The following is a 26,067-nucleotide window of genomic DNA, read 5'->3' on the forward strand; positions in this document are numbered from 1 at the left end:
GGTTGCAAATGCCTTGGAATTCTTTAAAGTTTTCTTTACACTCCCGCAAATTTTAACAACTGAGCTTCCATAGCAGACATTGGTTCCCAATAAATATTTCAGTTTCTATCACAATGCAGATATGCCGATGGCTTCCTTATATACAAGGTCCCCTTCCAACCTAGTGATCATGCTGCATCTGCATCTACATCAATACTCCACAAGCCATCTGATAGTGTGGAACAGGGGTACCTTTGGTACCAGTAACTCATCCCTCCTTACCTGCAAATGGCGCTTGGGAAGAATATTGGTAAGCCTCTGTATTAGCTCTAAGTCCTCAAATTTTTTCATCATGGTCATTTCACAGGAAGTATGTGGAGAAAGTGATATGTTGTCAAACTCAAAATCAAATACTTTTAATTTCATGGGCATTGTATTTCATAAGTGAAACTGCACTGAAGATATATGTGTGTGAAGTTTTGTCTATTGATAGCATAAAAATCCAATATATGTTATCTAAAGTGGTCTGCAGTGTTGATGGGAAATTGTTGACAATTTCTGAGATTTTCCATATGCCCAATGCAGACACAAGTAATTGTATACTTTGAAAATGAGGGCTTAACTTATTAAATTATTGTTTTGTTGGTAACTTTGTTCTGTAGTCCTGTGAAGTATGTGTCAGAAAGAAGAAATAAAGGAAAAAGCTAATAAATATTTTATGATTATTATAATTATCAGTATTCAAACTTTTCATTAAATAATATTCAAATAGTACATTTTAAATTAATAACACTGTGTAACATATTGAAAAGTCCTTTTTTTCAAAATTGTTAACAATTGCAACTTATACTACTTATATTTAAGTGCTTGAAACCACTGTGGATCATTCTTTGAAACTTTTTCAGGCCTTCCAGTGCTGTTGTGGTAGTGAAATTCAGAAACCCCTCGTCCAGGAATTCCATTTACTGTACATTTAATGAATCGTTCTACCATACGTGCTTCCCATTTCCAACCTACATAGTGAGTTGACAAGTATTCCACATTAACTTGTGCATGATATACTGTTGAACCTGTAACAAATTTAAAAGAAACAGCAATATACATACATCTGTATGTGACACTGTATATTATATTTTACAGATTGTTTTATTCAGACTGAATAAAAGTTTAAGAAGCAAAATTGTTGATAAGAACACTTTTTATGCATTTGCTATACACAGTTGCCATCTGTTACTTCTACTTAATTGTCCTTTTAGATTTCTGTTGAAATTCAGTATGCCATTCTCTAAAATTGCAAATTTCATCTTTTGTTTAAGAGCTCCTTTTGACAATGACATGGGTGGAAATACAACATGACACTTTCAAAGGTAACATCCAGTTTGTCACTGCAGGTGACTCATGATGACTTCCAAAACATTGTCTCTGGCTCATAATTTGCACTTGGCCTCTATGAGTCAATGATTGTTCTCTGACAAGGAGCTCCCTGACCTTTGGATTTCAATTATGGAGTTAAGGAGTCATGAACTTTTTGTGTCTGCTAGATTTTAGGTTTTCCCAGACCAGTGGTTTGTTAAAAAAGTACATTTAATTGTTTAAATTTAATACTGGGCACAATATTCTAAGTTTTAGGTTCAAGGTACATTTCACTGAGGTGAACAATAAAGGCTAACAGCACTTTATCCAATAGTAACAATGTAAGAAAAGATAGATAGCTACTTACCATAAAACTGACACGTGAAGCTGCAGAAAGCCACAATTAAGACACCGACACATTAGCTTTCAGCCAAAGCCTTTGTCAGAAAAAGAAAGAAACACACACACACACACACACACACACACACACACACACACACACACATTCACACAAGAAAGCACACCTCACACATACATTACCAGCATTCTCCAGCTTTCTCAGACCAGGATGCAACTGTCACATAGAATAGAGGCAGCAATTTGGAGGGAGCGGATAAGGAAAAGGGGTTGCAGTGTATGGGTGGAGAGAGAGAAGAGCAGCACTGTCTGGTGGAGTGTGCAGGGACAAGACTGCCAACATGCCCAGTGTTTGGAGGTCGTGGGGCAGGGAGGAGGAGAGGGTGCAGAGGAAGAGCAAATAAGGAGAGGAGTGGGAAAATATGGTGGGTGCATTGGAAACTGGTGGTACACACAAAGATGGTGGGCAATGGGAATAGGACAGAGGGGGTAGAAACTATTGGGTGGACAGTGTGGGGATAGTACTTACTGTATATTGAAGATAGAATAATTTTGGAGCAGGGAATATGTTATAAGGATAGCTTCCACCTGCACAGCTCAGAAAAGCTGGTGGTGGAGGGTAGAATCCTGATGGGTTGGGTAGTGAAGCAGCCACTGCAATCAAGTGTGTTATGTTCAGCTGCATGTTGTGCCACAGAGTGGTTTACTTTGCTCCTCACCACAGTTTGGCAGTGGCTGTTCATCCTGGTGGACAGCTGTTTGGTAATCATACCAAAATAAAAAACTGTGCAATGAACTCAGCAGGGCTGGTATATGACATGGATGCCTTCACAAGTGGTCTGGCCTCTGACGGTGTATCATAAGCCTATGACAGGACTGGAAAAGGAAGAGCTGTGTATGTGGATTGGGCAGGTCTTGCACTTGAGTCTTCCATAGGGATCTGATCCCTGTGGCAAGTGGTTGTGATTGGCAGTGGCAAAAGGATGGACTAGGATGTTGTGGAGGTTTGGTGGGCAATGGAAAACCAATTTAGGAGGAGTGGGAAGGATCTTGAGTAGAATGTCCCTCACTTCAAGGCATGATGATATGTAATCAAAGTCTCCTTGTCAACCCCTCATAGCACCCAAGCCCTGCCTACCTGATCTTTTCAACTTGCCACATTCCCCAAAACTCCTTACAAACATTCCACCAAATGCAGAGCTGAAACATTCTCATAACACTGTTGTTAACCTGTCCACCGAAACCCGCAGCCCCACAGAATTTTCAGTTCTATCCAAAGGCCTCACCTTTAGCCCCCACACCCAAATTTAACCATACTGGACTTGTGAAAGACCTACACTCCTTCTTCCGATCACTTCAATGGAAATACTTCTTTGCTGCCAATCCATCGAATCAAAGCCAACCTAATTCCAACATTTAACCCTGCCTCTCCCAATTCATACCACCATCCAACTGTGATGCCCCCCAACCATCTGCTGGTCCCCTTCCAGGAATTCCTTATCTCCAACTTGGCCTAATCATCCTTCCCTAGACCTCTTCCTCAGAACACCAACTTTTCAGCAGAAGAAATGACAGCCATATACAACCTCAAAACAAATCCTAACCTAATCATCCTACCTGCAGACAAAGGTTCCATCACTGTTGTTATTAATTGCAATGACTACCTGGCAGAAGACCTCTGCAAATTATCTTACTCCTCCACCTACAAATTCTGCTGAAGTGGTCTCATCCCAGAAGTCCAACATAACCTGGAATCCTTACTTAATGACTTAAGCCATTCCCAGAACCTTTCCCCTGAATCCATTTCCCTCCTCACCCCTATGACATCTTGCACATCCACTTTCTACATGCTCCACAAAATTCATTGACCCAAAAATCCTGGTGCACCATTATGGCTGGTTATTGTGCCCCACTGAAAGAATTCTGGCCTTCATCGATCAACATCTCCAGCCAATTACCCGTAATTCAGCCTCCCTCATCAAAGATACAACCCACTTCAGTCACCGACTCTCCACCATCCCCACTCCTTTACCTTCTGGATCCCTACATGTCACTGTTGACACCACCTCACTATGCACCAACATCCCTCATGCCCATGGTCTTCCCGCTGTTGAACACTACCTTTCCCAAAGGCCTTTAGACTCCAAACCCATTACCTCATTCCTCATTAAGTTTACCCTAAGCCACAACTAATTCTCCTTTGAAGGAAAAGTATACAGACAAATCTGCGACACAGCCAAGGGCATCCACATCGCACCCTCCTATGCTAACCTGTTTATGGGCCCTCTAGAGGAGCCCTTCCTAGCCTCCCAAAATGCCAAACCCCTAGTCTGGTTCAGGTTCATTGATGAGATCTTCATGATCTAGACTCTGGGCCCAGGCACCCTATCTCCAGTCCTTCACAACCTCAACATCTTCTCTCCCATCTGCCTCACCTGGTCCTCCTTGGGCCTGTGTGCTACCTTCCTGGACATTGACCTCCTCCTCACTTATGGCTCCATCCACATCTCTGCCCACATTAAACTCACATTCACTAACAGCACCTTCATTTCAACAGCTGCCATGCCTTCCATACCAAAAAATCCTTCTTGTACAGCATACCAAAAAATCATTCTTGTACAGCCTGGCCACCTGGGGATGACTTATCTATAGTGATAAGAACTCCTTTTCCCAGTGCGCTGAGGATCTCACCATGGACTTCACAGACAGGCACTATCTCCAAGGCCTAGTCCACAAACAGATCTCCCATTTCATTTTCCCTCACACCCCAAATCCTCTCACCACCCCCAAGAACCTTCCACAAAGGAGTGCCCCCTTCATCACCAGCCGGCCGAAGTGGCCGTGCGGTTAAAGGCGCTGCAGTCTGGAACCGCAAGACCGCTACGGTCGCAGGTTCGAATCCTGCCTCGGGCATGGATGTTTGTGATGTCCTTAGGTTAGTTAGGTTTAACTAGTTCTAAGTTCTAGGGGACTAATAACCTCAGCAGTTGAGTCCCATAGTGCTCAGAGCCAGCCTTCATCACCCAGTACCACCTCAGACTGGAAGAACAGAACCACATCTGTTGTCAGGGCTTTGATTACCTATCCTCATGCCCTGAAATGGGGGACATCCTACCCAAGATCATTTCCACCTCTCCTAAAGTGCTGTTCTGTTGCCCACCCAACCTCCACAACATCCTAGTCCATCCATATTCCACTCCAATCCCAACCCCTTGCCACAAGGATCATATTCTTGTGACAGCAGCCATGCCATATACCATCTCTGTTGCAATCATTGGACAGCAGCTTTTTATGTTAGTATGCCTATCAACCAGCTGTCCACCAGGATGAATGGCCACTGCCAAACTGTGGCCAGGAGCAAAGTAGACCACCCTGTGGCACAACATCCAGCTGAACATAACATGCTTGATGTCAATGGCTGCTTCACTACCTGAGCCATCTGGATCTTCCCCTCCAGCACCAGTTTTTCTGAAATGTGGAGGTAAGAGCTTCCTTTAAAACACATTCCCCACTCCTGAAATTATCCTGGCCTCAACCTACCATAACACACTATCCCCACGCCCTCCACCTAACAGTTTCCACCACTTCTGTCCTATCACCCCCTCCCTATTCTCATCTCCCATCATCTTTGTGTGCTGCTGTCAATGCACCTGCCCATCTGTCCCTGCTCCTCTCCTCCCACTCTGTCCCCCCTTCCCTCCCCATCTCCCTGCCCCACAGCCTCCTGATGCTGTGCATGTTGGCAGTCTAGTCTCTGCACACTTCACCAGATAGCTCTACTCTTCCCTCCCTCCACCTGTACACTGCCATCCCTTTCCCTTCTCCACCCCCTCTAGATTGCTGCTTTGATTTCATGTGATAGTCACAATCAAATCCAAGCTGCTTGAGAAAGTGGTCATGTGTGCATGAGGTGCGCTTGCTTGTGTGTGTGTTTCTCTTTTCCTGATGAAGGCTGTGACTGAAAGATAATGTGTAAGTGCCTTTCTAACTGTGCCTGTCTGTAAATTTATGTGTTGTCTTTACGGTAAGTAGCAAACTATCTTTTCCTTATATCGTTGATATTCCAACCTGGAATTTCCATTGATGGAATTTATTGAATAATATCTTTGATAAATTTATGAATTTATTGTTTTATTTAATTTAATAATAATCATGTTTGTTTTCTTGTAGACTTAGCTGGACAAAACTGTAAATACACAAAAGCTCTTTTGCAATCTGTTAATGGCCTAAAAAAATTTACCGTTTTATCTGCTCCCATGATGCATCCCATGAAATTACTTGCAAAGGTGACTTGCAAACATGAGACCATTCAGAGCAGGGACAATAAATGTGGTAGACAGTCAGGAAGCAGTAGCTGACCGAGACAGACGCAGCAACAGAGAAGTAACCACTTTTGTGTCATTTACGAGTTCCTAACCAGGAGCAAATTTTATTGTATCATCTGTGTGCTTTAATAGTTTAGTTTCTTGAGTTTCTGCATGTAAATTTAATATCTAATAGCCACAGTTGTCGTGTTTTCATTTACGTCAGAAAGTAAATAGATTTTGTGACATATTACAAGTTCCTAATTGGGGCAGATTATTTACTTTCACCTGAGTGCTTCGGTAGTTAGGTTTTTGAATACCTCCGTATTATTAGACACAGCTCATGCGTTTCGCCTGGGTCTAGAGTAGAGTTGTGCAGCACGTGACGATAGTCCATTTATCTGCGTAGTTTAGTTTTTCATGCTCTTTGGTATGGGCAGGGACTGCGATTGTTGTGTGCGGATGCGAGCCGAGTTGGTGACACTTCGCTCTCAGCTTCAGGCTTTGATGGGTTTGATTACACAGCTTGAGGATGCAGTGGATGGGCACCACTGTTGTGGGCCGGCTGTGGGGATCCAGCGGACGTCCAGCACGTCAGAGTCCTCCGATCAGCCCTCACTGGTGACCAACCCAGTTACTGCTCGCACTGAGGCTGACCTTTCACCTGTGGTCGAGTGGGAGGTTGCCCTGGGGCGAAGCAGGCGGTGAAAGACTTCCCAGGCAGCCGCACATAAGGCCTACCCGGTTTGTCTGACAAACAGGTTCCACGTGCTGTGTGTGGCTGACACTGTTGCTGAGCCAGATGCTGTCGCCTGTCCTGTTTCAAAAGAAACCACTCAGCCTGCAAGATCCGGGCAATCGTAGAGCGTGGGATTATTGGTAGTTGGGAGCTCCAGTGTTAGGCACATTATTGGGCTCCTTAGGGACTTGGCTGACAAGAAGGGTAAGAAAACCAATGTGCACTCCGTGTGCATACTGGGTGGAGTCATTCCAGATGTAGAAAGGATCCTTCTGGACGCCCTGAAGAGCACAGGGTGCAGAAAACTGCAGGTGGTTGCTCACGTTGGTACCAATGATGTGTGTCACTTTGGATCAGGAGAGATTCTCTCTAGTTTCGAGCAGCTAACAGAAGTGGTAAAGGCTGCCAGTCTTGCTTGCAAGATGAAAGCAGAACTGACCATTTGCAGCATAGTCGACAGGACCGATTGCGGACCTCTGGTACAGAGCTGAGTGGAGGGTCTGAATCCCTCAGATGGTTCTGCAACCATGTAAGCTGCAGATTCCTCGACTTGTGCCAAAGGGTGGTTGGGTTTCAGGTTCCGCTGAATAGGTCAGGTGTCCACTATATGCAGGAGGCGGCTACACGGGTAGCAGGGGCTATGTGGCATGGACTGGGCAGTTTTTTAGGTTAGAGGGTCTCGGGAAAACACAAGAAGGGCTTCAGTCACAAAGGGTGCAGGCTGAACACAGGAAGAATGTAGATACAGGAAACATTGGTATAACAGTTGTAAATTGTTGTAGCTGTGTTGGGAAAGTACCAAAGCTCCAAGCGCTAATAGAAAGCACTGATGCTCAAATTGTTATAGGCACTGAAAGCTGGCTAAAGCTGGATATAAGCTCAGCTGAAATTTTTGTGAAGAACCTAATGGTGTTCCGAAAGGATAGGCTAAACACGGTAGGCAATGGCATGTTTGTTGCTGGCAGAAGTAGATTATCTTGTCGCAAAATTGAAGTAGATACTTCATGTGAGTTAGTATGGGCAGAGGTCATTGTTGGCAACCGGAATAAAATAATAATTGGATCCTTTTACCGACCTCCCAATTCAGATGATACAGTTGCTGAAAGGTTCAAAGAAAACTTGAGTTTTATTTCAAACATGTGCCCGATTCATACGATAATAGTTGGGGGTGACTTTAATTTACCCTCAATATGTTGGCAAAAATACATGTTTAATTAGGGAGCTACACATAAAATATCATCCAAAATTGTGCTAAATGCGTTCTCTGAAAATTAATTCGAGCCGTTAGTTCATGAGCCCATGCGAATAGTAAATGGTTGTGAAAACACACTTGACCTCTTAGCAACAAATAATCCTGAGCTAATAACGAGCATCAAAACCAATTCAGGGATTAGTGAACACAGAGCTGTCATAGCGAGACTGAATATTGTAATCCCCAAATACTCAAAAAATAAGCGAAAAATATACCTATTCAAAAAAGCAGATAAAAATTCACTTGACACCTTCCTTAGAGCAATCTCTACTTATTCCAAATTAATAATATAAGTGTAGACCAGATGTGGCTTGAATTCAAAGAAATAGTATCAGCAGAAATTGAGAGATTTATACCAAATAAATTAACAAACAACGGAGCTGATCTTCCTTTGTACTCAAAACAGGTTAGAGCACTGTTGCAGAAACTACGAAACAAACATGCCAAATTTAAACAGATGCAAAATCCCCAAGATTCGCGATCTTTTACAGAAGCTCGAAATTTAGTGCGGACTTCAATGCAAGATGCTTATAACAGTTTCCACGGTGAAACTTTGTCTCGAAACCTGGCAGAAAATCCAAAGAGATTCTGGTCATATGTGAAGTGTGTTAGTGGCAAGAAACAATCAATGCCTTCTCTGCATGATAGCAATGGAGATACTATCAGAGACAGTGCTGCTAAAGCAGAGTTACTAAACACAGCCTTCCGAAATGCCTTCACAAAAGAAGACAAAGTAAATATTCCAGAATTTGAATCAAGAACGGCTGTCAACGTGAGTAACGTAGAAGTAAATATCCTCGGAGTAGTGAAGCAATTTAAATCACTTAATAAAAGCAAGTCTTCTAGTCCAGAGTGTATACCAATTAGGTTCTATTCGGAGTATGCTGATGCATTAGCTCCATACTTAACAATCATATACAACCGTTCGCTCCACAAAAGATCCGTACCCAAAGATAGGAAAGTTGCACAGGTCACACCAATATTCAAGAAATGTAGTAAGAGTAATCCACCAAATTACAGGCCCATATCATTAACATCAATATGCAGCAGGATTTTAGAACATATATTGTGTTCGAACATTATGAATTACCTCAAAGAAAATGGTCAATTGACACACAGTCAACATGGGTTTAGGAAACATCGTTCCTGTGAAACACAACTAACTCTTTACTCACATGAAGTGTTGAGTGATCTTGACAAGGGATTTCAGATTGATTCTGTATTTCTGGATTTCCAGAAGGCTTTTGACACTGTACGACACAAGCTGCTCATAGTGAAATTGCGTACTTATGGAATATCGTCTCAGTTATGTGACTGGATTTGTGATTTCCTGTCAGAGGGGTCACAGTTCGTAGTAACTGACAGAAAGTCATCAAGTGAAACAGAAGTGATTTCTGGCGTTCCCCCAAGGTAGTGTTATAGGCCCTTTGCTGATCCTTACCTATAGTCATTTATTGACTAATAAAGTCATTAGAAGATCAAAACAAACTGCAAAACAAATTAGAAAAGATATCTGAAAGGTCCGAAAAGTGGCAGTTGACCCTAAATAATGAAAAGTGTGAGGTCATCCACATGAGTGCTAAAAGGAACTCATTAAACTTCGGTTACACAATAAATCAGTCTAATCTAAAAGCTGTAAATTCAACTAAATACTTAGGTATTACAATTATGAACAACTTAAATTGGAAGGAACACACAGAAAATGTTGTTGGGAAGGCTAACTGAAGACTGTGTTTTAGTGGCAGGACACTTAGAAAATGTAACAGACCTACTAAGAAGACTGCCTACACTACGCTTGTCCGTCCTCTTTTAGAATACTGCTGCGCGGTGTGGGATCCTTATCAGATAGGACTGACAGATTACATCAAAAAAGTTCAAAGAAAGGCAGCACGTTTTGTATTATCGCGAAATATTGGAGAGAGTGTCACAGAAATGATACAGGATTTGGGTTGGAAATCATTAAAAGAAAGGCATTTTTCATTGCAACAGAATCTTCTCATGAAATTCCAATCACCAACTTTCTCCTCTGAATGCGAAAATATTTTGTTGACACCAACCTACATAGGGAGGAATGATCACCATGATAAAATAAGGGAAATCAGAGCTCATACGGAAAGATATAGGTATTCATTCTTTCCGCGCGCTATACGAGGTTGGAATAATAGAGAATTGTGAAGGTGGTTTGATGAACCCTCTGCCAGGTGCTTGAATGTGATTTGCAGAGTATCCATGTAGATGTAGATGTAGATGTAGACTTTGCACATTTTGCCTGATAGATAAGGAGGAGTGAATGTTGGGACAAGCAGCAGATGAAGAACTGGAGCTAGTATAGGTATAAATTACGTGCTCTTACATGGCGACTCCTGCATGATTATGTATGTCATCCACATCACTTAAAGTGTGTGCAAGCTCTCAGGTCACAAGACATACTTCTTAGATTATAATAACTGCTTACAGGGAGATGTAAATGATAATGGAAGCAAGGCATTAGGACCACTTTACTATCAATGTGTGCCCACGAATTGTGTGAAAAAGATTCATATGCCCCTGCATTTTAGCAAACTAAAATTTATCATCGATTTTTGGGTTACAGTCTAACCAGACTAATGGAGAATCTTATCCTTGCAGATATAAAATGAATGTGGTTTATGAACAATGGGGCACCAACAAATTTTTCATATCTCACATGACAGTAACCAACACAAACATTTATTGAGCCACGAAATAGTTGATGTTCAGTGACGACCTCATTCACCTGACCTTAATCCCTTAGATTTCTGGCTACGGTGACATTTAAAGGCATTGGTTTATTCCACACCCATCAACAATGTGCACACATTAAAGGAGTGTGCATTCAACGCATGTGACCAAACCTAAAGTCAGTCAGATGGGTTCATAGGAGTCATGATTCTTTGAGAAGGGGGGTAGAAGGATGTAGGAGAAGTCACATTGAACACTTTTGTGAATTCTGTTTCATGGCGATTAGGTTGTGGTCCAAGGCATTGTGCGAACTTTTCCTGAAGTATCAACAAGTGGATTTTAACCATAGGACTGAATGGTTCATGGCTCAACAAATGTTAGCTTCTGGATACATGTTTATTGGAGTTTTTTTTCTAATCTTAACCAGTATTATCTCCTGTAAGAATATGGGCCACTATTTTTAACATCCTACATTTTCTTCAATTTACTAACACAGGTAGGATCAATGCCTTGCTTCTCAAGAGCTATGTACTACAGATTTTATTGTAATTAAATCAAAGGGTTTCTCAAAAGATATTGTTTCATTCTATAGTTAAAATATATTTTTCCATTCTATAGTTCAGTTTTTGAGTTACAAGTGGTTCATTGTGCTATATTAACTTCCAAAACCAGCTTCTTCTTTTCTTCATTGAAATCCAAAGGCTTTTATCCCTATTTGGTTTAATTTTAATAAATATCATGCACACAAAGCCTGTTTAAAGACTAAGTGACCCAACCAGCCACTTGGGTACCAAATTGAGAGTGGCTTCAGGTGTGTCTGTAGTGCAAATTTGTGTACAGAGTGTATCATAATTAGTAGTGAAAATAATCCATTTACATGCTCACCAGATTTAGATTTACTTTTATATGTCTCACCCAGAGACAAAAGAATGAAAACTATTTTAAGAGGGAGGGTGAGGAGGGGGGAGTGGGAACAAATGATATTGTGCTTGTGTGGCCAAATGGAAAGTGGGGAGGGGAAACAATTACATGATGTCTGTGTGAAAAAATATTCTTGAACTGGCCCTGCTAGTACATTACGACAAAGAGAAGGGTGGTTTGTGTGTGTGTGTGTGTGTGTGTGTGTGTGAGTGAATGAGAGAGAGAGAGAGAGAGAGAGAGAGAGAGAGAGAGAGAGAAATTTCTCTCAGAATTTTTGTTACTTTTTCTCATTCTCTCAAAGGTATTATCAATTGTATTAATGTATTATATCAATTTGTTTAATTCGGCACATTCTATCATGTACCCATTATAATTTACTTCCAGTTCTTGTCTTTCCTTTTTTAGTTCTATTTTAGACTTTTTTCCCTTTTGCTTTCTGCTTACCAGAAACACTTTTTTTTCCATTTCCATAAGTTCATATGTCAAATAATTGCCCCTTGTAATGCTTTCAGGGACATGGAGTTTTCTTCATCAGTATTTGTCTGTTCACTTACTTTTATGACACAGTACCAGTCTATTCATTTTGTAATTTTTGACATGCATACTTTCACTTTGTTCATATATACACTCCTGGAAATTGAAATAAGAACACTGTGAATTCATTGTCCCAGGAAGGGGAAACTTTATTGACACATTCCTGGGGTCAGATACATCACATGATCACACTGACAGAACCACAGGCACATAGACACAGGCAACAGAGCATGCACAATGTCGGCACTAGTACAGTGTATATCCACCTTTCGCAGCAATGCAGGCTGCTAGTCTCCCATGGAGACGATCGTAGAGATGCTGGATGTAGTCCTGTGGAACGGCTTGCCATGCCATTTCCACCTGGCGCCTCAGTTGGACCAGCGTTCGTGCTGGACGTGCAGACCGCGTGAGACGACGCTTCATCCAGTCCCAAACATGCTCAATGGGGGACAGATCCGGAGATCTTGCTGGCCAGGGTAGTTGACTTACACCTTCTAGAGCACGTTGGGTGGCACGGGATACATGCGGACGTGCATTGTCCTGTTGGAACAGCAAGTTCCCTTGCCGGTCTAGGAATGGTAGAACGATGGGTTCGATGATGGTTTGGATGTACCGTGCACTATTCAGTGTCCCCTCGACGATCACCAGTGGTGTACGGCCAGTGTAGGAGATCGCTCCCCACACCATGATGCCGGGTGTTGGCCCTGTGTGCCTCGGTCGTATGCAGTCCTGATTGTGGCGCTCACCTGCACGGCGCCAAACACGCATACGACCATCATTGGCACCAAGGCAGAAGCGACTCTCATCGCTGAAGACGACACGTCTCCATTCGTCCCTCCATTCACGCCTGTCGCGACACCACTGGAGGCGGGCTGCACGATGTTGGGGCGTGAGCGGAAGACGGCCTAACGGTGTGCGGGACCGTAGCCCAGCTTCATGGAGACGGTTGCGAATGGTCCTCGCCAATACCCCAGGAGCAACAGTGTCCCTAATTTGCTGGGAAGTGGCGGTGCGGTCCCTTACGGCACTCCTACGGTCTTGGCATGCATCCGTGCGTCGCTGCGGTCCGGTCCCACGTCGACGGGCACGTGCACCTTCTGCCGACCACTGGCGACAACATCGATGTACTGTGGAGACCTCACGCCCCACGTGTTGAGCAATTCGGCGGTACGTCCACCCGGCCTCCCGCATGCCCACTATACGCCCTCGCTCAAAGTCCGTCAACTGCACATACGGTTCACGTCCACGCTGTCGCGGCATGCTACCAGTGTTAAAGACTGCGATGGAGCTCCGTATGCCACGGCAAACTGGCTGACACTGACGGCGGCGGTGCACAAATGCTGCGCAGCTAGCGCCATTCGACGGCCAACACCGCGGGTCCTGGTGTGTCCGCTGTGCCGTGCGTGTGATCATTGCTTGTACAGCCCTCTCGCAGTGTCCGGAGCAAGTATGGTGGGTCTGACACACCGGTGTCAATGTGTTCTTTTTTCCATTTCCAGGAGTGTATTTGTGAGTGAGATTTTGGATATTTTATATAAATGTGAGTGTTTCTCTCATAATCGGTCATTTGTTTATATGTTTTAATGTTACTAAAAAACTGAACAGAGTTTAAAATATTAATTCATTTTTAATATAACGTTTTTAAATAACCATGTTAGAATTTCAATGTTGAAGGAAAGTTGTAGAATCCTACCTCAAAGATAGTACATCTTCCACACTTACCACATCTATTATGCCTTTGGCCTTGCCATTATCCAACACTATGTTTCCCACTGTCCTTCATTCTCCAAACCCACCACCTCATTCTTTATACACCTTATCAACTATAACCTCACCCACAACTACTTTTCCTTTGAAGGAAAGGTATACAAACAAATCCACAGCACACCATGAGCACCTGTGTGGCACCTATGCCAACCTATATATGGGCCATCTAGAGGAAACCTTCCTAGCTTCCCAAAACTCCCAGCCCCTACTCCAGTTCAGATTTATTGATTGTATCTTCATAATCTGCACTCAGCAGCGATACACCCTATCCACATTCCTTCACAACCTCAACACATTTTATCCTATCCACTTTACATGGTCCTCCTCTTCCATATGTGCCACCTTCCTGGACATTGACCTCCACCTCTCTGATGGCTCCATTCACACCTCTGTCCTCAAGAAGGCCTTCACAGACAGGCAATACCAATACCCCACAAATGTAGTCCACAATTAGATTTCCTTTGCCACATCCTCACACACCCCTAATCCTACCACCCCCAAGAATCAGCTACAAAAGAATGCTCCCTTGTCACCAATGTCACCCTGGACTGAAACAGCTGAACCATATCCTTTGCCACGGCTTTGATTATCTCTCATCCTGTCCTACCCAAGACCCTTCCCACCCTTCCTAAAGTGGTGTTCCACCACCCACCCAACCTCCAAAACATCCTAGTTCATCCTTATCCCACTCCGACTTCCAACCCCTTGTTACAAGGAACATATCCTTGGGTAGTCCTAGGTGCAAGACCTGCCCATACACCCACCCAGCACCTGCTACTCCAGTCCTGTCACAGACTTATTCTAGCTCATCACAGCCTGGACCACCTGTAAAAGTAGCCATGTCATGCACCATCTCTGCTACAAACACTGCACAGCTTGCTTGTTGGTATGATTACCAACCTGCTGTTGACCACCACCAAACTGTTGCAAACAGCAAAGTTGACCATCTGATGGCACAACATGCAGCTGAGCATTACGTACTTGATATCAATGGCTGCTGCACAAACCGAGCCATCTGGGTCCTTCCCTCCACCATCAGCTTTTCTGAACTATGCAGGTGAGAGGTAGCCTTACAACACATCCTCCACTCTCATAATCATCTTGCCCTCAATCTCAGGTAACCCACTGTTCCAGAACCCTTCACCCAACAGTTTCCCCTTCATCCTGTCACCCCCTCCCAGTTCACATCCCCATGTCACCCTCAGCGTGTGCCACTCCCCTCTGGCCCCTACAGTCATGCATTACATGCCTAGTCCATGTTCCTGTCACCCATCCATTCTGCATTCCTGGCCACTGACCACCTCCCTCGAAACCACTAGCCACCCACCCACAGTCCCTGTCCCTGTACTTGCCTCCTGCTTCTGTCTCCCTCTACCCACCCCACCCAAACAACTCCCACCACAACCAACCCACCTGCTGAGAAACAATGCATCGGCACAGCCGGCACCACATAAGGACAGAGATGTGTGTGCTCCCCCCCCCCCCCCCCCAGTGTGTGTGTGTGTCAGGTTTTCATCTACACCTACATCTACAGGGGTTTCATCAAACCACTTTTAAGCTACTTCTCTACCATTCCACTCTCAAACAGGGTGCAGAAAAATGAACAGTTAAATCTTTCCATGTGAGCTCTGAATTCTTTTATTTTATTTTGATGATTATTTCTCCGTATGTATGTGGGCATCAACAAAATAATTTCAAACTCTCAGGAGAAAATTGGAAATTGAAATTTTGTGAGAAGGTCCTACTGCAGCAAAAACACCTCTGTTTTAATAACTGCCACCCCAATATGTGTATCATATCTGTGGCACTCTTTCTCTTATTTTGCAATAATTCAAAATGAGCTGCCCTTCTTTGAACCTTTCCAATGGCCTCCATCAGTCCTATCCAATGCAGATCACACACTGCACAACAGTACTCCAGAAGATGGATGGCAATTGTAGTGTACATAGTCTCTTTAATAGACCTATTAAATGTTCTGTGTTCTGCCACTAGATCACAGTCTTTGGTTTGCTTTCCCCCATAACAATATCTACATGATCATTCCAATTGTAGTTACTCATAACTGTAATTCCTATTTACTTGAGTTTATGGCCTTTATATATGTGTGATTTGTCATGTAACCGAAATTTAGCAGATTCCTTTTAGTATCCATGTGGATGACTTCACACTTTTCATTATTCAGAGTCAATTGCCACTATTTGTGCCATACAGTTATCTTGTCTAAATCATTTTACAGCTAATTTTGATCGTATGATGACTTTTACAAGACAAAATTGTTGAGGCTTTCGTGGCCACTTGTTGACAAACTGCCTATTGGCTTCTGTCTCGGGTTCTTCGGCCGACGTTCATCTAATGATTTTTCTGACGTTTCGCCAGCACGAGTGGCTGGCATTGTCAAAGCTTCACCCTCCATTGCCGGTGGTGAACTGGAGCCGAGCTCGTGGGCGCAGGCTATATGTACCTGGCGCGCCAACGTCCGAGGGCTTCTCCGCGGTCATTTCCGGTGCGGTTCTCCTCTTGCTACCTGCGACGGTCGTTCGCTGCAGTACGGGAAGCCAGGATCCGTTGACCTTAAGGCTTTCCTCTTTCTTGTTCAAACTGTTCGCGTGTTTTTGTATTTCTACAGCTTCTCTGAACAAGCGCGTGTGATAGTGCTTCTCTACAGCCAGAACTTCCGTGTCGGCGAATTTTATTACATGGTCGGTCTCATTCAGTGCGTGCTCTGCCACGGCCGATTTCTCCACCTGCCCCAACCTGCAATGTCGCTTATGCTCTTTGATCCTGGTGTTAATGGATCGTCCAGTCATTCCGACATAAACTTTTCCGCATGTGCATGGTATGCGGTATATTCCCGACATTGCAAGTGGGTCTCTTTTCTCCTTCGCCGATCTAAGACACTCTTTGATCTTCCTTGTCGGTTTGAAAATCGTCTTTACGCCATGTTTGCGCAATATACGGCCGATTCTGTCCGTCACTCTGGGAATGTATGGCAGAAAGGCCGTACCCGACAATTCTTTTTCCGGTTCCTTACTTCGCCGAGGGTTGGGCTCTGTCACACTTCTAATATAATTTGTGGAGTAACCATTGCTCCTCAGGACAGTTTCCAGGTGTTGCATTTCTCGTTTGAGGTGTTGCGGCTCACATATTCGTCCTGCTCTCGTTACGAGCGTACTAATCATGCCTCTTTTCTGGCTCGGGTGGTGGTTTGACAGTTTGTGCAGGTATCGGTCCGTGTGAGTCGGTTTTCGATACACGCTGTGTCCCAGATCTTCGCCGTCCCTTGTGACCAGAACATCTAGAAATGGCAGTTTCTTGTCCTTTTCTACTTCCATGGTAAATGTTATGTTGGCATGGAGGCTGTTCAAGTGTCTTAGGAAGTCACTGAGCTGTTCTTCACCATGGCTCCACACCACGAAAGTATCATCGACGTACCTGTACCACACCTTAGGTTTGTAAGTCGCCGAATCCAGTGCCTGTGCTTCGAATTGTTCCATGAAGAAGTTGGCCACCACTGGACTGAGAGGACTACCCATGGCGACGCCTTCCAGCTGTTCGTAGAAATCGCCATTCCACGTGAAATAGCTCGTGGTGAGACATGCATGGAAGAGCTTTCTGATGTCTAGCGGAAAAATGGAACCGATGTGCTCCAGAGCGTCACTGAGTGGCACTTTCGTAAATAACGAAACAACATCAAAGCTGACCAGGATGTCGTTTGGTGCAAGTTTCAGTTTCTTCAGCTTCTCAATGAAATGTCCTGAGTCCTTAATGTATGTGTCGGTCTTCCCCACGTGTGGCTGGAGCAGAGAGGCCAAGTGTTTTGCCAGTTTATATGTCGGTGATCCAGGAGCGCTAACGATCGGTCTCAGTGGAACGTTGTTCTTATGGATCTTGGGTAATCCATATAGCCGAGGTGGTAGGGCTTCTGTGTTGCGCAGGTTTCTCTGTATGTCCGCCGGCAGAGAAGACGCCTTGATTAATCGATTCGTATTCCGTGTGATACGTTGCGTCGGATCTGCGCTTAGTTTTCGGTACGTCGTCGGATCTAATAGGTCTCGGATCTTTTGCTCATAATCTTCGGTCTTCATTACGACGGTCGCATTCCCCTTATCGGCAGGCAGTACCAATATACTCTTGTCGGCGTTGAGATTCTTAATGGCTTGTACCTCTTCTTTCTTCAGGTTGCAAGCTGGTGGTTTTGCTCGGCGCAGTATCCTGGCTGTTTCCGTGCGTATTTCCTCTGCCCTTTCACAAGGAAGGGTACGAATGGCTGCTTCGGTGTTGGCAATGATGTCCTCCATAGGTATAGTTCTCGGGATGATAGCGAAATTCCCTCCTTTTTGAAGAACAGACACTTCCTCTTCGGTCAATTGTCGTTCAGTGAGGTTGACCACCGTGTGTGACATGTCGGGAGTCGCCTTGTCGGTGTGCTTCCGGCATCTTTCAAACTTTTTCTTCTGTCGATCGGTGCAGCGCTCGAGTTCGTTCTGCATGCTCCTGTGAGTGATGCTGTCAATCTTGTCCCAGTCGTCTCGATGCATTCTGCTACTTAGTTGATAGAAAAGGTCCAGAAGTTCCTGATCCGTTCTTGCCAAGTCTCTCCGTGTTGTATGTATTCGCTCACGAAGAAAAGCTCGTTCCATTCTGTCGTAGATACGATGTGCTTGGGCGGTGGTGAATAGGCGCTTACATCTCAAGAACTTCGGTGTAGCACATTCATCTCGGCAACGTGACAGAAAGGCGAGAGAGGACATCAGTCGCGCTTTCTTCTTCCGTCGTTGGTCAAGGCGTCGGTACAATCTGCAAATCTCCTCCCCGTAGAGGCGTAATACAAAATTGTTGAGGCTTTCGTGGCCACTTGTTGACAAACTGCCTGTTGGCTTCTGTCTCGGGTTCTTCGGCCGACGTTCATCTAATGATTTTTCTGACGTTTCGCCAGCACGAGTGGCTGGCATTGTCAAAGCTTCACCCTCCATTGCCGGTGGTGAACTGGAGCCGAGCTCGCGGGCGCAGGCTATATGTACCTGGCGCGCCAACGTCCGAGGGCTTCTCCGCGGTCATTTCCGGTGCGGTTCTCCTCTTGCTACCTGCGACGGTCGTTCGCTGCAGTACGGGAAGCCAGGATCCGTTGACCTTAAGGCTTTCCTCTTTCTTGTTCAAACTGTTCGCGTGTTTTTGTATTTCTACAGCTTCTCTGAACAAGCGCGTGTGATAGTGCTTCTCTACAGCCAGAACTTCCGTGTCGGCGAATTTTATTACATGGTCGGTCTCATTCAGTGCGTGCTCTGCCACGGCCGATTTCTCCACCTGCCCCAACCTGCAATGTCGCTTATGCTCTTTGATCCTGGTGTTAATGGATCGTCCAGTCATTCCGACATAAACTTTTCCGCATGTGCATGGTATGCGGTATATTCCCGACATTGCAAGTGGGTCTCTTTTCTCCTTCGCCGATCTAAGACACTCTTTGATCTTCCTTGTCGGTTTGAAAATCGTCTTTACGCCATGTTTGCGCAATATACGGCCGATTCTGTCCGTCACTCTGGGAATGTATGGCAGAAAGGCCGTACCCGACAATTCTTTTTCCGGTTCCTTACTTCGCCGAGGGTTGGGCTCTGTCACACTTCTAATATAATTTGTGGAGTAACCATTGCTCCTCAGGACAGTTTCCAGGTGTTGCATTTCTCGTTTGAGGTGTTGCGGCTCACATATTCGTCCTGCTCTCATTACGAGCGTACTAATCATGCCTCTTTTCTGGCTCGGGTGGTGGTTTGACAGTTTGTGCAGGTATCGGTCCGTGTGAGTCGGTTTTCGATACACGCTGTGTCCCAGATCTTCGCCGTCCCTTGTGACCAGAACATCTAGAAATGGCAGTTTCTTGTCCTTTTCTACTTCCATGGTAAATGTTATGTTGGCATGGAGGCTGTTCAAGTGTCTTAGGAAGTCACTGAGCTGTTCTTCACCATGGCTCCACACCACGAAAGTATCATCGACGTACCTGTACCACACCTTAGGTTTGTAAGTCGCCGAATCCAGTGCCTGTGCTTCGAATTGTTCCATGAAGAAGTTGGCCACCACTGGACTGAGAGGACTACCCATGGCGACGCCTTCCAGCTGTTCGTAGAAATCGCCATTCCACGTGAAATAGCTCGTGGTGAGACATGCATGGAAGAGCTTTCTGATGTCTAGCGGAAAAATGGAACCGATGTGCTCCAGAGCGTCACTGAGTGGCACTTTCGTAAATAACGAAACAACATCAAAGCTGACCAGGATGTCGTTTGGTGCAAGTTTCAGTTTCTTCAGCTTCTCAATGAAATGTCCTGAGTCCTTAATGTATGTGTCGGTCTTCCCCACGTGTGGCTGGAGCAGAGAGGCCAAGTGTTTTGCCAGTTTATATGTCGGTGATCCAGGAGCGCTAACGATCGGTCTCAGTGGAACGTTGTTCTTATGGATCTTGGGTAATCCATATAGCCGAGGTGGTAGGGCTTCTGTGTTGCGCAGGTTTCTCTGTATGTCCGCCGGCAGAGAAGACGCCTTGATTAATCGATTCGTATTCCGTGTGATACGTTGCGTCGGATCTGCGCTTAGTTTTCGGTACGTCGTCGGATCTAATAGGTCTCGGATCTTTTGCTCATAATCTTCGGTCTTCATTACGACGGTCGCATTCCCCTTATCGGCAGGCAGTACCAATATACTCTTGTCGGCGTTGAGATTCTTAATGGCTTGTACCTCTTCTTTCTTCAGGTTGCAAGCTGGTGGTTTTGCTCGGCGCAGTATCCTGGCTGTTTCCGTGCGTATTTCCTCTGCCCTTTCACAAGGAAGGGTACGAATGGCTGCTTCGGTGTTGGCAATGATGTCCTCCATAGGTATAGTTCTCGGGATGATAGCGAAATTCCCTCCTTTTTGAAGAACAGACACTTCCTCTTCGGTCAATTGTCGTTCAGTGAGGTTGACCACCGTGTGTGACATGTCGGGAGTCGCCTTGTCGGTGTGCTTCCGGCATCTTTCAAACTTTTTCTTCTGTCGATCGGTGCAGCGCTCGAGTTCGTTCTGCATGCTCCTGTGAGTGATGCTGTCAATCTTGTCCCACCGAAGCAGCCATTCGTACCCTTCCTTGTGAAAGGGCAGAGGAAATACGCACGGAAACAGCCAGGATACTGCGCCGAGCAAAACCACCAGCTTGCAACCTGAAGAAAGAAGAGGTACAAGCCATTAAGAATCTCAACGCCGACAAGAGTATATTGGTACTGCCTGCCGATAAGGGGAATGCGACCGTCGTAATGAAGACCGAAGATTATGAGCAAAAGATCCGAGACCTATTAGATCCGACGACGTACCGAAAACTAAGCGCAGATCCGACGCAACGTATCACACGGAATACGAATCGATTAATCAAGGCGTCTTCTCTGCCGGCGGACATACAGAGAAACCTGCGCAACACAGAAGCCCTACCACCTCGGCTATATGGATTACCCAAGATCCATAAGAACAACGTTCCACTGAGACCGATCGTTAGCGCTCCTGGATCACCGACATATAAACTGGCAAAACACTTGGCCTCTCTGCTCCAGCCACACGTGGGGAAGACCGACACATACATTAAGGACTCAGGACATTTCATTGAGAAGCTGAAGAAACTGAAACTTGCACCAAACGACATCCTGGTCAGCTTTGATGTTGTTTCGTTATTTACGAAAGTGCCACTCAGTGACGCTCTGGAGCACATCGGTTCCATTTTTCCGCTAGACATCAGAAAGCTCTTCCATGCATGTCTCACCACGAGCTATTTCACGTGGAATGGCGATTTCTACGAACAGCTGGAAGGCGTCGCCATGGGTAGTCCTCTCAGTCCAGTGGTGGCCAACTTCTTCATGGAACAATTCGAAGCACAGGCACTGGATTCGGCGACTTACAAACCTAAGGTGTGGTACAGGTACGTCGATGATACTTTCGTGGTGTGGAGCCATGGTGAAGAACAGCTCAGTGACTTCCTAAGACACTTGAACAGCCTCCATGCCAACATAACATTTACCATGGAAGTAGAAAAGGACAAGAAACTGCCATTTCTAGATGTTCTGGTCACAAGGGACGGCGAAGATCTGGGACACAGCGTGTATCGAAAACCGACTCACACGGACCGATACCTGCACAAACTGTCAAACCACCACCCGAGCCAGAAAAGAGGCATGATTAGTACGCTCGTAACGAGAGCAGGACGAATATGTGAGCCGCAACACCTCAAACGAGAAATGCAACACCTGGAAACTGTCCTGAGGAGCAATGGTTACTCCACAAATTATATTAGAAGTGTGACAGAGCCCAACCCTCGGCGAAGTAAGGAACCGGAAAAAGAATTGTCGGGTACGGCCTTTCTGCCATACATTCCCAGAGTGACGGACAGAATCGGCCGTATATTGCGCAAACATGGCGTAAAGACGATTTTCAAACCGACAAGGAAGATCAAAGAGTGTCTTAGATCGGCGAAGGAGAAAAGAGACCCACTTGCAATGTCGGGAATATACCGCATACCATGCACATGCGGAAAAGTTTATGTCGGAATGACTGGACGATCCATTAACACCAGGATCAAAGAGCATAAGCGACATTGCAGGTTGGGGCAGGTGGAGAAATCGGCCGTGGCAGAGCACGCACTGAATGAGACCGACCATGTAATAAAATTCGCCGACACGGAAGTTCTGGCTGTAGAGAAGCACTATCACACGCGCTTGTTCAGAGAAGCTGTAGAAATACAAAAACACGCGAACAGTTTGAACAAGAAAGAGGAAAGCCTTAAGGTCAACGGATCCTGGCTTCCCGTACTGCAGCGAACGACCGTCGCAGGTAGCAAGAGGAGAACCGCACCGGAAATGACCGCGGAGAAGCCCTCGGACGTTGGCGCGCCAGGTACATATAGCCTGCGCCCGCGAGCTCGGCTCCAGTTCACCACCGGCAATGGAGGGTGAAGCTTTGACAATGCCAGCCACTCGTGCTGGCGAAACGTCAGAAAAATCATTAGATGAACGTCGGCCGAAGAACCCGAGACAGAAGCCAATAGGCAGTTTGTCAACAAGTGGCCACGAAAGCCTCAACAATTTTGTATTACGCCTCTACGGGGAGGAGATTTGCAGATTGTACCGACGCCTTGACCAACGACGGAAGAAGAAAGCGCGACTGATGTCCTCTCTCGCCTTTCTGTCACGTTGCCGAGATGAATGTGCTACACCGAAGTTCTTGAGATGTAAGCGCCTATTCACCACCGCCCAAGCACATCGTATCTACGACAGAATGGAACGAGCTTTTCTTCGTGAGCGAATACATACAACACGGAGAGACTTGGCAAGAACGGATCAGGAACTTCTGGACCTTTTCTATCAACTAAGTAGCAGAATGCATCGAGACGACTGGGACAAGATTGACAGCATCACTCACAGGAGCATGCAGAACGAACTCGAGCGCTGCACCGATCGACAGAAGAAAAAGTTTGAAAGATGCCGGAAGCACACCGACAAGGCGACTCCCGACATGTCACACACGGTGGTCAACCTCACTGAACGACAATTGACCGAAGAGGAAGTGTCTGTTCTTCAAAAAGGAGGGAATTTCGCTATCATCCCGAGAACTATACCTATGGAGGACATCATTGCCAACACCGAAGCAGCCATTCGTACCCTTCCTTGTGAAAGGGCAGAGGAAATACGCACGGAAACAGCCAGGATACTGCGCCGAGCAAAACCACCAGCTTGCAACCTGAAGAAAGAAGAGGTACAAGCCATTAAGAATCTCAACGCCGACAAGAGTATATTGGTACTGCCTGCCGATAAGGGGAATGCGACCGTCGTAATGAAGACCGAAGATTATGAGCAAAAGATCCGAGACCTATTAGATCCGACGACGTACCGAAAACTAAGCGCAGATCCGACGCAACGTATCACACGGAATACGAATCGATTAATCAAGGCGTCTTCTCTGCCGGCGGACATACAGAGAAACCTGCGCAACACAGAAGCCCTACCACCTCGGCTATATGGATTACCCAAGATCCATAAGAACAACGTTCCACTGAGACCGATCGTTAGCGCTCCTGGATCACCGACATATAAACTGGCAAAACACTTGGCCTCTCTGCTCCAGCCACACGTGGGGAAGACCGACACATACATTAAGGACTCAGGACATTTCATTGAGAAGCTGAAGAAACTGAAACTTGCACCAAACGACATCCTGGTCAGCTTTGATGTTGTTTCGTTATTTACGAAAGTGCCACTCAGTGACGCTCTGGAGCACATCGGTTCCATTTTTCCGCTAGACATCAGAAAGCTCTTCCATGCATGTCTCACCACGAGCTATTTCACGTGGAATGGCGATTTCTACGAACAGCTGGAAGGCGTCGCCATGGGTAGTCCTCTCAGTCCAGTGGTGGCCAACTTCTTCATGGAACAATTCGAAGCACAGGCACTGGATTCGGCGACTTACAAACCTAAGGTGTGGTACAGGTACGTCGATGATACTTTCGTGGTGTGGAGCCATGGTGAAGAACAGCTCAGTGACTTCCTAAGACACTTGAACAGCCTCCATGCCAACATAACATTTACCATGGAAGTAGAAAAGGACAAGAAACTGCCATTTCTAGATGTTCTGGTCACAAGGGACGGCGAAGATCTGGGACACAGCGTGTATCGAAAACCGACTCACACGGACCGATACCTGCACAAACTGTCAAACCACCACCCGAGCCAGAAAAGAGGCATGATTAGTACGCTCGTAACGAGAGCAGGACGAATATGTGAGCCGCAACACCTCAAACGAGAAATGCAACACCTGGAAACTGTCCTGAGGAGCAATGGTTACTCCACAAATTATATTAGAAGTGTGACAGAGCCCAACCCTCGGCGAAGTAAGGAACCGGAAAAAGAATTGTCGGGTACGGCCTTTCTGCCATACATTCCCAGAGTGACGGACAGAATCGGCCGTATATTGCGCAAACATGGCGTAAAGACGATTTTCAAACCGACAAGGAAGATCAAAGAGTGTCTTAGATCGGCGAAGGAGAAAAGAGACCCACTTGCAATGTCGGGAATATACCGCATACCATGCACATGCGGAAAAGTTTATGTCGGAATGACTGGACGATCCATTAACACCAGGATCAAAGAGCATAAGCGACATTGCAGGTTGGGGCAGGTGGAGAAATCGGCCGTGGCAGAGCACGCACTGAATGAGACCGACCATGTAATAAAATTCGCCGACACGGAAGTTCTGGCTGTAGAGAAGCACTATCACACGCGCTTGTTCAGAGAAGCTGTAGAAATACAAAAACACGCGAACAGTTTGAACAAGAAAGAGGAAAGCCTTAAGGTCAACGGATCCTGGCTTCCCGTACTGCAGCGAACGACCGTCGCAGGTAGCAAGAGGAGAACCGCACCGGAAATGACCGCGGAGAAGCCCTCGGACGTTGGCGCGCCAGGTACATATAGCCTGCGCCCGCGAGCTCGGCTCCAGTTCACCACCGGCAATGGAGGGTGAAGCTTTGACAATGCCAGCCACTCGTGCTGGCGAAACGTCAGAAAAATCATTAGATGAACGTCGGCCGAAGAACCCGAGACAGAAGCCAATAGGCAGTTTTACAAGACAGTACATGACAGTATCATCTGCAAAAAGCTAAGAGGGATGCTCAGATTCTCTCCTAACTCATTTATGTAGATCAAGAACAGCAGAGGATCTATATCACTTATTTGGGGAATGCCAGATATTACTTCTGTTTTACTCAATGACTTTTCATCAGTTATTACAAACTGTGACCCTTCCATGAGTAAGTCATGAATCCCGTCACACAACTGAGACAGTACTCCAAAGGCATGCAATTCAATTAAAAGTTGCTTGTGAGGAATGTTGTCCTTTTGGAAATCTAAAAATATCGAATCAATTTGATGTCCCCTTTGACAGTGTTCATTACTTTGTGAGTATAAAGAGCTAGTTGTGTTTCACAAGAATGAATTTTCATAATCTATGCTTGCTATTTGATAATAAATCATTTCTTCGAGGTTATTCATAATATTTGAGCACAGTTCATGTTCCAAAATCCTTCTGCAAATCAATGTTAGTAGTATGGGTCTGTAATTCAGGCAAATTGCTCTGAAAGGAACCTGATTGGTATACAATCTGGATTG

At 45.4% G+C, this 26,067-nt stretch overlaps 1 protein-coding gene across 1 annotated transcript in view; it reads right to left on the reverse strand.

Moving 5' to 3' along the window:
* Positions 1 to 687: 687 nt before the first annotated feature.
* LOC126253152 (uncharacterized) overlaps positions 688 to 26,067 on the reverse strand; it is a 287,906-nt gene continuing 262,526 nt past the window's right edge. The window contains exon 9 of the mRNA XM_049954308.1: positions 688 to 1,049. Within this exon, the coding sequence (XP_049810265.1) occupies positions 829 to 1,049 (221 nt within the window). The 3' untranslated portion in view covers positions 688 to 828. The remainder of the gene's footprint in view (positions 1,050 to 26,067) is intronic.

The sequence above is a fragment of the Schistocerca nitens genome, chromosome 4 (genome assembly GCF_023898315.1).
Source record: "Schistocerca nitens isolate TAMUIC-IGC-003100 chromosome 4, iqSchNite1.1, whole genome shotgun sequence".
NCBI classification, from domain to species: domain Eukaryota; kingdom Metazoa; phylum Arthropoda; class Insecta; order Orthoptera; family Acrididae; genus Schistocerca; species Schistocerca nitens.